This window comes from Harmonia axyridis, chromosome X (genome assembly GCF_914767665.1).
Source record: "Harmonia axyridis chromosome X, icHarAxyr1.1, whole genome shotgun sequence".
In the NCBI taxonomy this organism is placed as follows: domain Eukaryota; kingdom Metazoa; phylum Arthropoda; class Insecta; order Coleoptera; family Coccinellidae; genus Harmonia; species Harmonia axyridis.
Genome location: NC_059508.1, coordinates 6,117,525 through 6,134,831, shown reverse-complemented (window position 1 = coordinate 6,134,831; position 17,307 = coordinate 6,117,525). Strand labels below are relative to the sequence as shown.

Genomic DNA, 17,307 nt, shown 5'->3' with positions numbered 1-17,307 from the left:
CAGCCGATAAATATTATGTAATGAAATATTGATTAGGAATACCCCGTTTGAGGGGGTTTCATGTAATGAAATGTTGATTAGGAATACCCCGTTTGAGGGGTATTCGAACTCAAAGAGAATTATCCTTTACTTTTTTTGGTTCTTTGAAGAATCCGTAGAAATCTACTATGCTGTAACGCAATTACTAATTAGGTATGACTGACAGCTGAATTCAAACACAATTCAATAATTTCTCGGCTAGAAATTAATATAGGGATCAAAATAGCACAGCAATAAAGCATCATCGTTATATTACTGATGGGTTGTGATATCTCCTTTGATATAACTCGATAGTTCTATTGATTTGCGATAATGAGAAACATAAACAGACATTATAAGTTTCGAGTCAAAGCCCTCATTACAATTGTTTTGATGACAGTGCTGAGGTGAGACAAGAAACTCAGTTCATCTTCATTAAAAAAATCGTATAAAATTCTGACTTATTCACGCTTAATAAATTCTCTCTATTTCAGTATCGTAATGAGTTCATCACAGTTCTAAAAACAGTGCTGTAATGAACTCATTACAGCATTGTTTTCAGTTGGGTTGTCTACCCAGACTACCAATCGTATCAAAATTAAACACAAGTCAATTGTCAACATATTATAATTGATTGAGTGAAATGATTTGCGACATTACTCGCAATTTCTCTTGATTCTGTTGATGTTAATTCGATTTCGTCAGACATAATTCACGAATTTAATACCTAATTATAAATTATTTTGAAATTCGAAACGTACGATTCAAATTCCGTAATCTGTCAATATTCGTTAAAGTCACACCAAATGCCAAGATACAATACAAATGTCAATAGGATGCTTAATCTTAATTTTTTATTGAATTTCGACAATATTTCACAAAACTTTACTGAAATAGAGAAAATATCGTCTAATACTTCCAACACTCAATTTTCCATTCGTGTTATAATAATTTTGCAACTTGTTTTAGAATATACTATTCAGGTATAATATACAGGGTGGCCATTTGAAAACGAAACAGACGAGATTACAGACGAAATAAAGTTTTTCGATAGAAATGCTCGGACAGGTCGATTTCTGTTTCGAGGGGGACAACTTAAGATGTAGGTTACGGACGCATAGCGCTTCAACCCTTGCTGCTACAACCCCCACCCCCAATTTTTGAATAGGGAAGATGGGGTGAGTGATACCTCAATTTGAAGGTATTTTTATACTGATTTTAGCACAGTAATTGTTTTTCCATTTTATGCATTAGTTCTCGAAATATTCATGCGTTAGTTAGTTAGGAAGGAAGCCACAGTCATGGTTGTTTTGAAGCTCAAAATGTCGATTTTTCACAAAACACTACAAGTGCCATGAAAACACCACTTCATTTTCAAATACTTAGTTAAGAATATTTCGAAAACTAATGCATAAAATGAAAAAACAATTACTGTGCTGAAATCAGTATAAAAATACCTTTCAAATGAGGTATCACTCACCCCATCTTCCCTATTCAAAATTTGGGGGTGATGGTTGTGGTAGCAAGGGTTGAAGCGCTATGCGTCCGTAACCTACATCTTAAGTTGTCCCCCTCGAAACAGAAATCAACCTGTCCGAGCATTTCTATCGAAAAACTTTATTTCGTCTGTAATCTCGTCTGTTTCGTTTTCAAATGGCCACCCTGTAATATATGAATAATGATCTTTTGGACTCACCTCCTTCATCGGTCATGACGAGAACAGTTGTATTGGGTCCAGGACCTTCAGGATTGAAGACTTGCAGTGATACCAGATATTGAGTATAGGTTTCCAAGTTCTGTATTGTGTGACTCTGAAAGAAAGAAAATTTTTTAGAATTCCGAAAACTTCACAATATTTTCATTTTTCATGAAGCACGGCCACGAGATCATAGATATTTCATAATTCAACTTTTAATCCTGAATTAGAGATTCGATGAAGATGATATTCTAAATCCGGGAATTTTCACCTCACATTAGTATATAATGCATCAGTTTCCGAATAATGCAGCGTTCGCATATTTCGCTAGTGAAATCCAATTTTAACTTTGAGAACTAGGAAGAGCTCGAAATTGGTCGAAAATAGTTATAGGTTTCTTTCATCAAATTAAGTTCCCTCTCTGAACAATTTAATCACAAATTAATTGTTAGTCTCATTTCAGCTCTTTGAGAAGTGGATACAAGCAAAAAAGTTGTTAACGTCGAGCAATTAATTGTTTGATTGATAGAGCGTTAATTAATAGAACCAAGCAGCTACAAACTTTGAGGGAATTCAAAAAGCAGGTCAAAGTTTGAAAAAGGGTTTTTTGAACTTGTTTCAGAATTGAAATATCCTGTTCTAAACTTGACACTAGATGAAAATGCATAATTGAATTTCAATAAACTCAAACACAACATTTTCATACTTGTTCGATATATGATTGACAAATGAATAACACTGAATTTTTCTATTTTCACGATTTAAGAACAAACTATACCAGATAAACATTTTTAACGAGTTAGAAGTACATGTAGGATTCCGAAGGTTCACGGAATTCACGAAATATCAATAATATCCTGATCTAAAACTCTAGAATTAAGAACCAGTAATTTTTAATGAACCCAATTATTGCTATATCTCGATAAATTCATTCTCATTTCAAATACGACATTATCATTTTGAGCTCAAGATGATCATACTTCGATTTGTTCAGTTTTTACCCATACTATTATTCATTGCTAGATACTACTTTGTCCCATCTTATGGGCAGAGTACGAATCTCGCGTAGAAAAAACTTATCATCATTTGAAGCGATTCACGAATCGATCCAATTTTTCAGGTCTTCCTAAGACCGGAAGTGGTGGTCTGCCAGGCCGTGTGCCATTGATCGAAACGAGTAATAGTCCGAGGGAGCAACGTCTGGAGAATACGGCGGGTGGGGTTGGACATTTCCAAGCATGTCTTGACCACTTTCGCAACATGGGGTCGAGCATTGTCATGCTATAAAATCACTTTATCATGTTTCTCGTCTTCGACGTCAAAATCATTGCAAAACGGCAGAAGCAAAGTTGTACACCTACTACATTTTTGATATAATTGCACCTGATTCTTTTCGCTATAATTTTAGTTTATTTATACATATATTATTTCACAGAAAACCAACTCACTCAGATAGATACCTGCACAAAGAATTGAATCACCATCTACAACAAAAACGAAGAGTGGCACTTGTAGAGTCATCCCGACGTCTGCTCGTGTTCCTAAATTGAAGGTAAATTGATTTTTTTCTCGAAGCACCTTGTCTTCACAAGATATTTAACTTAAATTTGGCATAGAAAATTCAATTTGAAGTTGACATCATGTGATATGCTTATTTTGAATACAAATCTACAGGGTGATATTTTATTTTCGAACAGTGTCCGATTCTTTCCTGAAGAACTTTTTTCGATGGACCGTTGGTAGTTCAGAAAAATGTAGAAAAAAACTTTGGTCCAGTACTTCAGTTTTTGATGTCTTGTAGTTTTGTCGTATCTGCTACCGATTTTGAGAAAAAAATTTCAAACAATCGACGTGGAAGCATGGATGGGATATCTCCATGATTTTGTGCGCTTACGATTATCGTAATGAACCCATTCTTTGTCTCCAGTCACAATGCGATGCTGAAATCCTTTTCGTCTTTGCCTTGCAAGCAGCTGTTCACAAGCAAAAAAACGCCATTCAACATTTTTCGGCTTCAACTCGTACCTACGGTACCCAATTTCTTTGTTTCTGAATAATTCCCATTTTCAGGCGTTTTTAAAATGGCTTGTTGCGTCATTCCCAATGATCCTGCCAATTCTTGTTGCGTTTGACACGAGTCTTGATCAAGTAATGCCTCCGATTCTGCATCTTCGAAAACCTTCTCTCTTCCACCTCGATGCTGGTCTTCTACGTCGAAATCATTGCAAAACGGCGGAAGCAAAGTTGTACACCTAATACATTTTTGTATAATTGCACCTGATTCTTTTCGCTATCACTTTAGTTTATCTATACATATAGTATTTTACAGAAAACCAACCTACTCAGATAGATACCTGCACAAAGATTGTAATCACCATCTACAACAAAAACGAAGAGTGGCACTTGTAGAGACAACCCGACGTATGCTTGTGTTCCTGAATTGAAGGTAAATTGATTTTTTTCTCGAAGCACCTTGTCTTCACAAGATATTTATCTTAAATTCATTCTGCATCTTCGAAAACCTACCCTCTTCCACCTCTTTGACGTCAATATCACCGTTCTTGAAGCGGCACATTCTTTCGCTAATAGCGGCCTCACCATAGGTATTTGAGGGTATTCCATGAGACTCAGCCTCAGATTTCTTCATATTGAAGCAGAAAATTGAAACATCTCGCAAATGACGAGAATTTGGCTTGTAAGCTGACATTTAATCGAGAATAACTTTTGATGATGCAGACACAAATCTACTATCTACATTTCGATGGCGTTATGTTCACAAATATCTGAGCTTATTGTATGACATCTACGATCTATTTATTTCGACTACCACTTACCGCAACAGCCAAACGGCGGAAGCAATGTTGTACATACATTTTTGATGTAATTCGCTATAATTTCAGTTTTTCTATACATATATTATTTCACAGGAAACCAACTCACAGAGATAGATACCTGCACAAAGATTGTAATCACCATCTACAACAGAAACGCAGAGTGACAATTGTAAAGACAGCTCGACGTATGCTCGTGTTCTTAAATTGAAGGTAAATTGATTTTTTTCTCAAATCACCTTGCCATCACGAAGTTTTCATCATATGATATGCTGATTTTCCGAACCAATTTCGATTTGATTCAGAATAGTTTTTTTTTCGACTGAAGCATTCCCTGTTTTCTGATAAGTAAAGGCAAATAGACAATGATTAAACCATAATTTAATAGGTATTCTTACTGAAGTTGTAGCTAAAACGAGTCATCAAATTCGAAACGTTCAACTGTTCTCGATCCGAAGGAAAATCCGCTGTTTTTCCGATACAGAGTCAAAAATAGGATCGGAGTTCAATAAATCACATTTAAAAGTCCCTGTATAGTCAACGCACAGCGGCTTTTAAAAAGAATTATGGCGTAAGCGTTGAGCTGATGGCAGCGCGGTCGATTACCCACGACACGAGATAATCTCATCATTATAACGTAGCTACAGTTTCTGTATCGGCAAACACTTCGACCATATTCCGAGGCGTTAGCCTGTGTTGAAACGTAACGAAATTCGATGACTGGGTTATCATAATTGTCCGGCACAGGAACTAACCGAAAATCCAGAGCCATTTCAGCCGGATTCATTACACGGCTCGAATCTGATTGCCTAATACACAATCAGTTGTGCCACAGTTCGACATGCAGGAAGGTTTAGGAATTCTTGCGGCCTAACGATCTGACCCCAATATCAGGTTGCAAAGGTCCTACGTCGGAAACTATCGGCTTCTGTGCGGATATATGCGCCTCCTTTATTTAAAATAATCCATTCTGAAGCAAAAGATCTTCTGATAAGAATAAGTGGCTCGATCAGCTACATCTTTCACACTGTGATTTATTAAATGAAATTTTTCATGAATATACATATTTACAACTTTGCTTCTTCGAATATCACGTCTTCGTCTTCAAGTCTAGTTTCGGTCGTCTCTTCTTTAACTCGTTCGCGACTCGTCTTAATCTAGTCCGTGAACCGTCTTTACGTCGTACGTCTTAAGTTGACCGACCGAACTTGCTCTTAACTTGTCTTAGACTTGACTTGAACTGTCCAACGGCTGTAACTTACTCACTACTGCCCGCAACTTACTAACCTCCCCTGAATATCGACTTCCCTTCTTCCGGCTTGATCATACCCTTAGCACCACTCCGATATCGGGGGAAAGTACCAAGTACCACCCCTAGTCCAATAAGAGTTTTGTCGTACCGCCCACAAAGCTCTTCGCGGATTCCTGGAAATCGAATATTCTCGAAGGACTAGAACCTGATACATAGATGTGACACATCTGGTACATCCGTCTTGTTTTCGATCTTTCCTAACCCCAGTAAATCTCCTAAGATTTACAATGGAGTGAACGACCCGACATGTTTTCAACATCTCGAAGAATTAACACTTCCTTTCTAAGTTATATACAAAAGCAATTCGTTCCCTGTAAATTCATTGAAACTGTCATGCCCTCGACACTTGAAAAAACTAATAGGTCTCCAAGCATCCTGTTGACCATCACAATTATTTACAGGGAACAATAACTGGATCCTACATTAATTGCGTTCGATAACGATCCCCTGTGACTGAGCAATCCTTAGAACCCATTTTTTGTCTCCAGTCACAATGCGATGAATAAATCTCTTCCACCTTAGCCTTGCAAGCCGATGTTCACGAACAAACGAACGCCATTCAACATATCTTGGCTTCAACTCGTACGGCACCCAATTTTCCTGTTTCTGAATCATTCCCATGACTTTCAGGCGTTTTGAAATGGCTTATTGCGTCACTCCCAATGATCCTGCCAATTATTGTTGCGTTTGATACGAGTCTTGATCAAGTAATGCCTTCAATTCTGCATCTTCGAAAACCTTCACTCTTCCACCTCCATGCTGGTGTTTGACGTCAAAATAACCGTTCTTGAAGCGTTGAAACCACTCTCGGCACGTTCTTTCACTGATAGCGGCCTTTGACAGCATTCGATAAGCTTCAGCCGCAAATTTCTTCATAATAAAGCAGATAATTAAAACCCCTCCGAAAATTACGAGAATTTGGCTTGTAAACTGACATGTTTAATCGAGAATAACTTTATGATGCAGACACAAATCGACTAATATTTCAATGGCGTTATGTTTACAATACCTAAGCTTATTGTATGATATCTATGATCTATTTATTTGACTACCACTTACCGCTACAGCCACCTATTGCAAAACGGCGAAAACAAAGTTGTACACATTTTTGATGCGATTCGTTATAATTTCAGTTTATATATACATATATTATTTTACAGAAAACCAACCCACTCAGATAGATAGCTGCACAAAGATTGTAATCACCATCTACAACAAAAACGAAGAGTGACATATGTAGAGACAGCCCGATGTATGCTCTTGTTCCTAAATTGAAGGTAAATTGATGTTTTTCTCAAACCACCTTGTCTCCACAAGATATTCAACTTGAATTTGGCATAGATAATTCAATTTGAAGCTCATCATGTGAATGTAATTCTGATTATAAATCTACAGGGTGATATTTTGTTTTGGAACAGTGTCCGTTTCTTTCTTCTAAAACTTTTTTTTTTTTACCACTGCTATTTCAGAAAAATGTAAAAAAAAAGATTGGTTCAGCACTACACGTTTTGGTATCTCGTAGTTGTGTTGTATCTGCTGCCAATTTTCGAGCAAAAAATCCTGTAGTAAAATTCAGAAAAATCCAAATTCCTATAAAGATCCAGTAAGTAAGCTGTGGTGAAAAGATCAATTGTAAGTTTTGGCACTTATTTACCCAATCTGTAGAGTAGATTAATAAAGATTCGATAAAATGGTATAATTATCACAAAAATGTAGGACTACGAGAAACACCCTGTATCTCGAAAACAAAGATTTTATGGGTCCATTTTTGAAGGATTTAATTTCTTAAAATTATCCAAGGAAACTCTGATTGTCCTTTGTACCTCCTATTTTTTCAATACGAAAGCAAATAATATGGAAGGCAAAATAGCGAAGGAGCCGGTTGTTGGTATCAATGACTATATCAGGTGTTCTAAGGAGCGAACGTTGCTATTTATAAAGTATTTTTTCTAGATAACTGAATGCATATGATCAGAAATTATCCTATTATATCATTCTTATGTAACATGTAGTATGTTATATATAATTAAATATGTCAAGAGAAGAATCCGAAGCTCGTATCTGCATAAGTTTGATTTTGAGTTGAATTAGTATTGAATAACTATTGAAAAGAAATGAAGATTCGACAGAAATCAGAATCTCATTCAGTTCTCCGTTGTTTTCATTCAAAACTGTTTTTTCTTGGAGATAATTGACTAAATGAAATAAATAAATAACTCTTCAGTTGGAGCGGTTATAACTCATAACAAATCTTCAAGTGTATTGTGAAAAAATCTGTAACTTTCCCTGAAACTGAGATTCCGTTTATTTCATTCGAATACTTGTGATTTCTGTGGATACTTTTCATTAACCTTAGTGAGGAATGCTTTAACGCTGTGTGAAATACTCATTTCATCAGGAATTCGACGCTTCACAACAAGAAAAGATGGATGCATGGTGCGACTCAGAAAACGATGATTTCGTGCTTTTGTTCCAGCAAATTAAATGTCTCTTGCGTTTTGGTTTTCAGACATTTCACAGTATATCACGAAGAATATGGAGCTTTCGAAATGAAAGGGCATGAGGAAACCATTATAATGAAGAGAATGAGGAACTGTTGTATTATAATCATGTATGATGAGGCGTTAAGGTACAATGGGATTTACACTGATAAATTGTGTATTTCTGGAAACGGGAAACTTTCATCACCTCTTCAATGTGCCAGTGCAGGAAATAATACACAGGGTGTTCCGGGAAGAATGCGACAAACGAATACCATGATTTTGGTCATCATGGAGGACCCGTATCAAGAGGTTTCAATCGCCTGAGTGCCTTCGTTTGGGATATACAGGGTGATGTTCATCTTATAAGTGAAATTTCACTGTTGAATAACTCTTTAACTAATCGACTGAATAATTTCAAGTTTTGAAGTTTTGTCACCCTTTCCTATCGCCTTCCTTCAATATTTCTGAATTCGAGTAAATCAGATCCGGACTAGGAAAATTTCAGACTTTTCCTATTTTCGTGAATATTGGATCACCCTGTACGTGAACATTATGATTTTTTCTGTTTTCGGAACCACAAAGAATCAATTCATTATAAAAATTCTAAATCTCTGCTTGGCACGGTCATACAGGGTGATCAATAAACATTCCCTTATGAGTGAAATTTTTTTAGTTCAATACCTCTTCAAGAAATCCACCTAATAATTTAAATTTTTCATGTTTTGTCGCCCTTTACTATCGCCTTCCTTCAATATTTCTCAAATCGAGTAAATCAGATCCGGACTAGGAAAATTTAAGACCTTTTCTATTTTCTTGAATATTGAATCACCCTGTATGTTGATATCATGATTCTTTTTCGTTTTCGTAACCACAAAGAATTAATTCATAATAAAAATTTTAAATCTCTGCTTGGCGCCATCATTCAGGGTGATCAATAAACATTTCTCCATGAAAGAAATTTCATAGTTCAAGATATCTTGAATTTATCGGTAGAATTATTTCGAAAATTGAAGTTGTTTCATCCTTCACGAATGTCACCTAAATTTTCCTCAAATTATTTGAGAAAACTTTTAATCAACAAACTGGATAAAGAATAGAACAAAAACAGCAAATAAATTGAAAATATTTGATCTTGAAAACAATGAATCGAAAATAAAATATTTTCAGTTCAGCAGATATTGTTCGAAATGATACTCCTCCATTTTGATACATTTTTGAGCACGTTGATATGATAAAGTTGTTTCACAGATTCTGCTATCTTATTCGGTTGAATCGGTTGTACTTCTTTCATGAGGGAATGTTTATTGGTCACCCTGTATGATGGTGGCAAGCTGAGTTTTAGAATGTTGATTATAATTAATTCATTGTGGTTACGAAAACGAAAATAAATTATGATATTGACGTACAGAGTGATCCAATATTCACGAAAATAGAAAAAGTCTAAAATTTTGTTAGTCTGGAGTTGATTTATTCGATTTCAGATATATTGAAAGGAGGAGATAGTTAAGGGCGACAAAACTTCAAAAATTGAAATTATTCGGTGGATTTGTTGAAGAATTATTGAATTAAAAAAATTTCACTCATAAGGGAATGTTTATTAATCACCCTGTATGATCGTGCCAAGCAGAGATTTAGAATTTTTATAATGAATTGATTCTTTGTGGTTCCGAAAACGGAAAAAAATCATAATGTTCACGTACAGGGTGATCCAATATTCACGAAAATAGGAAAAGTCTGAAATCTTCCTAGTCCGGATCTGATTTACTCGAATTCAGAAATATTGAAGGAAGGAGATAGGAAAGGGTAACAAAACTTCAAAATTTGATATCATTCGGTAGATTTGTTAATCAGTTATCGAACTGTAAAATTTCACTCATAAGATGAACAAATCCCTATATATCTCCAACGATCAGATGCGGCAGTGACGCAACAAGCCATTTAAAAACGCCTGAAAGTCATGGGAATGATTCAGAAACAAGGAAATTGAACGCTGTACGAGTTGAAGCCGAGATATGTTGAACGGCGTTTGTTTGCTTGTGAACAGCAGACGTTGCTCCCACGGACTATCGCTTATTTCGATCAATGGCACACGGGGTTGCTGACCAGCACTTCTGGTCTTATGATGAAGTAAAAAATTTGATCTATTCGTGGATCGCTTCAAAAGATGTCCAGTTTTTTCTACGCGGGATTCGTACTCTGCCCATAAGATGGGACAAAGTAGTAGCTAGCAATGGATAATACTTTGCATTATAAATGTTGGACCAGTTTTTCACGATGAAGTCTCGAATTTCGTAAAAAAACGGCGGAAGTAAAGTTGAACGGCTATGTATTGAGAGAGAATAATTTAGTTTTCATATTACAATAAAGATTTTCACAGGAAGGTTTGCATATTCATGTTTCTAGACGTTGAAACATAATGAGAATAATTTTGAGGACTAATTACCTCCTTCACTCGGATATTTCTTAACGCTTATCATCCAAATAATTTGCTGAAATTGTTGAGCACTATATCACTTAACTGAACATGAATTAGTAGTAATAACCAGATATCTCCTACCAAAACTGACTTTTATCTTGAGCGCGTGTTCAAGAAACTTTATACGAACGTGAGATATCTTCATCTCCCCTAATTTCTCCCCAATGCTATGTGTCTCAACAAACTGCAAGCAGGAATTACCTAATTTTTCGATTACCTTATGTGCTATCTACAGAACGCGACGCAATGGAGATATCAGATCTGTACATAAATCCCCTCAAAAATAACCGGAATGTCTCCATTTGGGACAAGAGATTGGAGGAGTCATATTTCGAGTTAAAAAGTTTGATAGTATCGCGGGAAAATATTTCTCTAATAATGCAGCCATTCGTTTGGTAACCTTCTCAACTTCAACGATCTTCTTCTGGTCGTATATCATTGATAAGATGAAATGGAGTTGAAGGAAAAACCTTTCCAGAAAAATTGGAGATCAAAATTCTTAAAATCTCAGTGGCAAGTTATTCGAACAAAGCTTTGAATCTTATTTTGTTCTATAATTTGTTCAGAAATGAAATTTATCTCTAATGTATCATTGATTTTTTTGATTATTTTCGAATCTTTGAATGGTATTCATTATACGAGAAAATTTGGAAATATTACAGGAATTGTATTGTAATATAAATATTCAATTCTTTGTCGTAAAATTTCAATGATTATAAAAACTATTATTACAACCAGAAAAGAATCAAATTTTCAAAACTATAATTACTCAAGAACATAGTAAGTTGATCAAATAATCGAATCAAGATGACTTTATAACTTATTTTTTATGTTCTCTCGGGAAGGTTTTGAACGAAACAAGACACATTAAATGGAAGAAAAATTCCGGATTTCACCGAATCTTATGTGAAAGAAGAGAAAAAAACAATTTTCAAAATATTGGAATGCTGATAAGTGATTTAATACTTGGTATTTCCACCTCTTGCGTTAATTATAGCTCGGCAACGACGGTTCATACTCAAAATGAGTGATCTTAAAATGTTCTGATCTAATCCTTTCCAGATTTCTCTGAGTTGGATTCCTAAGTCGTTAAGAGTAGCTGGACGATTTTCTGAACTTCTCAGCCTTCTATTGAGGTTGTCCCAAACCTGCTCAATCGGATTGAGATCTGGACTTCTTGCTGGCCATTCCATTCGAGAGACTTCAACCTCTTCAAGCTACTCCTGAACGATGCGCGCACGATGGGGTCTGGCATTATCGTCCATAAAAATGGAATTTTCACCAATGTATGGGGCAAATGGCATTACATGCTCTTCAAGAATGTTCCTTATATACCTATCAGCATTCATAGCTCCATTATCAACAACCACTAGGTCTGTGCGAGCAGTCAAAGATATTCCACCTCATACCATAATCGATCCTCCCCCGAAACCAGTAGTATTCAGGAAATTGAACTGAGCATATCTTTCATGTGGACGTCTGTATACAAGAAAACGTCGATCACAATGGTAGAGGCAGAATCTAGACTCATCTGTGAAGAGAACTCTTTCCCAATCAGCCTCTTCCCAATGGATATGCTCTCTCGCAAAATCCAAACGCGCCCTTCGATGGGCTGGGGTAAGAGCTGAGCCTCTTGCCGCGACACGAGGCCTTAAATCCTCTCTTAAATCATGTGGACGTCTGTATACAAGAAAACGTCGATCACAATGGTAGAGGCAGAATCTAGACTCATCTGTGAAGAGAACTCTTTCCCAATCAGCCTCTTCCCAATGGATATGCTCTCTCGCAAAATCCAAACGCGCCCTTCGATGGGCTGGGGTAAGAGCTGGGCCTCTTGCCGCGACACGAGGCCTTAAATCTCTGAGGCGACTTCTTATTGTTTGCACCCCATGAGTTGGCTCAAGCTGATTTTGAAGGAGGTGAGCGGTTGCAAACCGTTGTCTCAATGAAGAAACTCTCAAGTAACGTTCTTGAATGGCAGTTGTTACCCGTGGTCTACCCTCACCTGGTCTTCGGACATTCATACCTGTCTCCCTGAATCGCTGCAACATTCTGGACACACTTGTATGGGAATCTCCAAACCTTTCTGCAATTTTTGTGTATGTCCACCCTTCTTCTCGCAAAACTACCGCTTGGGCACATTTCTCTTGGGTCAAATTGCGTGTTTCGCGTTGCATAGCGATCGAGTGTAGAAAATCAAACGAAAGAAAAACTATTGATCACTAGAATTGATCGAGAACAACTGATTTCAGAATGGAGCCAATACATTCAAAATCTGATAATCTCATCTTTTTTTATTCCTGCTGGGAAAAAACATCTGTATTGAAGAAAAACATTGAAAGTGGATAACATATCCATGCATAATTCTGATAAAAATAATTATCATTGAGAACACCTTAAGTTGTAGAATAAATTTGAGATTTCCATAATGTGCGTTAATTTTTTTGCGCAGTGTATATTAACGATAATTACTGATTACTGTTCTTACCTCCACGTTAGGATCTCTTATGTAAATTTCCTTGAAGGCTTCTTCTCCTCTATCACGTGGACGATATGCTATGCGGTAGCCCAAAAATTCACCATGAATGGTATCGAGACGTGGTGCCCTCCAGCTGATACGAAGAGAAGTTGCTGATGTGTTGTGTGCATTGGTTATAACCGGTTTACCAGTAGGTGCTGAAAAAAATTTAATTATTAGTTCAAATTAAAATGGAAAAATAGACCTTAAGGTTGCAGTACTGTATAACTTCCATACGATCTATCAATCAGGCATTTTCCTGCAAATATTATAACGGGTGTTTTTTTTCGAAATATATAACTTTAAGTTGACATTACTGTTCAAGATGGCAACCGATTTAACAACTGTCAAGTGATTTATTCTTAGTTTGGTTTGGCAATTCATCATGAATTGACTCACGTCTGAACAACGCTTGCAAATAGTGCAATTTCATTTCGAAAATAATGGTTCTGTGCGGAATACGTATCGCGCACTACGTCCATTTCATTTTGTTTAGCGATGGAGCGCACTTCTGGTTGAATGGCTACATCAACAAACAAAACTGCCGCATTTGAGGTGAAGCTAATCCTCAAGTGTATGTCGAAACACCGTTACATCCAGATAAACTGACAGTTTAGTGCGCTTTATGGGCTGGTGGAATCATTGGTCCATACTCCTTCAAAAACGATGATGGCCAGAACGTTACAGTCAATGGTGATCGGTATAGAGCCATGATTACTAACTTTTTCATTCCTGAATTGAACAACCATGATGTCCAGGAGCTGTGGTTCCAACAAGACGACGCAACATGTCACACAGCTCGTGCCACAATTGATTTATTGAAAGACACGTTTGGTGACCGCCTAATTTCACGTTTTGGACCTGTGAATTGGCCTCCAAGATCTTGTGATTTAACACCGCTATACTATTTACAAGCCACAAACCCTTGACCATTGGGAAGACAACATTCGCCGTGTTATTGCCGATATACGGCCACAAATGTTGGAAAGAGTCATCGAAAATTGAATGTCCAGATTGGACTACATCCGAGCCAGCCGTGGCGGTCATATGCCAGAAATCATATTTAAAATATAATGCCACAAGATTATCTTCGGATAAATAAAATTCATGTCAATCGAATAATACATCGTTGTTTTATTGCAATTTAAAGTTCTATAGCTCTAAAAAAAACACCCTTTAGAATTACATCAAGGAAAATATTATCAATATTTATATATTTATAAATTTAGTTGATTTCATTTTATCCGACGTTCTTTGTGTTAGAATTGATTTTTAATTCACCGAATGTAGAAATGACCTGTCTCCATGAAATTTTCTTCTTTTGAAATTGGAGAAATACAATTCTGTTCCTTCCCTATTCATAATTATACTATCGATTTGATACTCAACATTATCTTTGATGCATCATAATTGCATTCGATTTTTTTGATTGAAGTAATTCATGATGGAAGCTCATATTGTACAGCTATTAGGTGTATCGTCGATTTTCCAAGTTACCTATTATTTAATGTACATAATGATTTCCGTTGAAAATACAAACAGTAGATTTTCATTCTATTCTCCAGTGAATACTGATTACAGTTTGAAATCATCTCAAAGTAGAATCGATTATTAATGAGATTACCGATAGTAGCGATAGGTAATGGAGTAAGTAGAATACTTTCAGACCTTCAATTAAGTTTTTTTCGTTATCGCGTTTATATAATGAAAGAGAATTGAAAGATTACATTACAAAATTTATGATTTTATTTGAAAACTGGCCAGTGCATACATTGACTTGATCATTATTTGGAAATCATTAGTGAATTATGATGAAAATGAGGAAAACATTGATTTGAAGTTAGGAGCTCTTACGAACTTGTGAAGATTTGTATTTATGCTCACGAAATTTCGCATGTAGATACTTCAATATACTGGTATATATATGATTCATCGGGATGGCCTATTAGATGTTTATGGAAAACAAATCATAATTATGAGCTGAAAATTTGCATGTTGTGGTATTGGGGTTTTAGACAATGATCTTTCTCCCTAAAACCAAAAAAAAGATCTCTACATATTCCGGTTACACCCGAAACAGACTACTACTTTCTTATTTCAAATGGCACACCCAGGATATTATTGCATCATTAGATAGATTTTTTAATGACAATTTCGGCAATATGCCAAACCTTGGGTGAAAACTCAATGGTTCATGAGTTAATGGGATTCTTATAAAAAAAATGGTAGCTATGAGGATTCATTTTTTTTTGATATTTCGGCGGAGAAAGATTTTTTCGAAAAATTTTTTTTCTTTTTCGATTATGCAAAAACGTAGAATTATAGGACTGTTTACGGTTTGGACCAAAAATGTACAGAGTGTTCATAAGAAGATCATGGAGTTCGACAACTCAAATTCATCAAAAATCAAGATTTTCAAATAAGAACCTATAGTTTTTAGTATTACAGTCGATTTTTCCTACCAAAATAGTGAGGGGAGGGTACTCAAGTAAACCCTATACCAAAAATGAATACTTTGAGAGTTATCGGGAAAGAACCTTAGATGAGGAAAAACCACAATTCCTCACTGTGTGGGGCAGTCCTAGACTTTCCGAAAACACAAAAATAAACTAAAATTCGATGTTTGGATAACTAAATTTTACATTTAATGAATTATAATTAATTTTTCATTGCGATTGATGAGAAATCCATAAACCAATACAATTTTCAATTACGAATAATTCATTACAATTCTTGAAATGTCAAATTCGGTTATGAAAAAATAGAATTTTAGTTTCTTTCTGTGTTTTCCGTGGATTTCTTGTTAACCCGGATCTAGATTTTCAAGGCGGTTATTGCGTGATACGTTTGGGCTCTCAATTAGGAACATATTTACCAAATATAGAGAAAATATACCGCGTGATTCGTTTGATATGGCCTCAGAAAGAAACAGGCAAAATTCATAAAACACCCTGTATCTCGGCTACGGAGACAGTAAGAGCCAATAAATGGGGTATCTCCAGAACCGCCTTGGTGTCACCTATGCACCTGTGAAGTATTTCCGTTTCCCAATGAAACACCCTGTATAGGGTGGGCCACGGTCAATAGTCCAAAATAAGGAATGTAAATTGCAAGCTACCAATATCGATAAAAGCTCTGAAAATTTGGTAGGTATTCCATTTTAATGAGAACTCTTCGAATGCAATAGAAGTCCATTCCATATCAGTTCAATAAAGAAATCAGTCGAAGGCACATACTACTAAACTTTAACTCGGAACCTCGGTTGCGTTCACAATATACATCAAGTTTGAATGGCACTCACAAATCGTTTTTTGCATCACAATGCAGAATTTACTTTTTGGATGAATATATTGGAATAATCTTTTGCCTATAAAATTCGATCGGAATTGAATATCTTCATACACATGCATTTACTGTTGTATACCGCATCAACAGTATTTGAAGAGAACGGAAATATATTTACATTAAATTTCGATTTGTAGAGTGCCCTGACATCGACTGATAGAAAAACGGTAAATAAATACATATCGAATATTTATGCATTGGAAAGTGAAGTCGACTTGTCACTGAATGTGATTGAATGTGACATTTCAGGAAGATATATTTTACGTATCCATAATGGAAACATACAATCATAATGGACTTAGTTGCACGCAGTTTCAGTAATAGTTGAACTATATTCTAGGAAAGTCCCACAACTGCATAAATTCATAGAATTGTGACCAAACTAAAAATGAAAAATTCTTCGAATGTGTAGTTTTGAGATGAAATTTGAAATTGAAATATTGAGTGGCTGTATTTACGGGACCCTTCATCGAAATTTTTCCCTTAACGAACTCAGTAAGTTGAACCTTATCATTTGAGACCATAACAGGTCAATTAAAAAGTCCTTGGTGTACCATAGTATAATAAATTTTTTTGGCAAACTCGATTTTATTATACAATATAGTTTCCTTCGAGGGCGATACAGCGA

At 35.8% G+C, this 17,307-nt stretch overlaps 1 protein-coding gene across 1 annotated transcript in view; it reads right to left on the bottom strand.

The window, feature by feature from the left end:
• The window catches only part of LOC123686544 (tyrosine-protein phosphatase 99A), a 465,126-nt gene that overhangs the window by 30,242 nt on the left and 417,577 nt on the right, over window positions 1–17,307 (bottom strand). The window contains exons 5-6 of the mRNA XM_045626762.1: window positions 13,305–13,492; window positions 1,715–1,829 (exon numbers count right to left, since the gene is read on the bottom strand). Of these exons, the coding sequence (XP_045482718.1) occupies window positions 1,715–1,829; window positions 13,305–13,492 (303 nt within the window). The remainder of the gene's footprint in view (window positions 1–1,714; window positions 1,830–13,304; window positions 13,493–17,307) is intronic.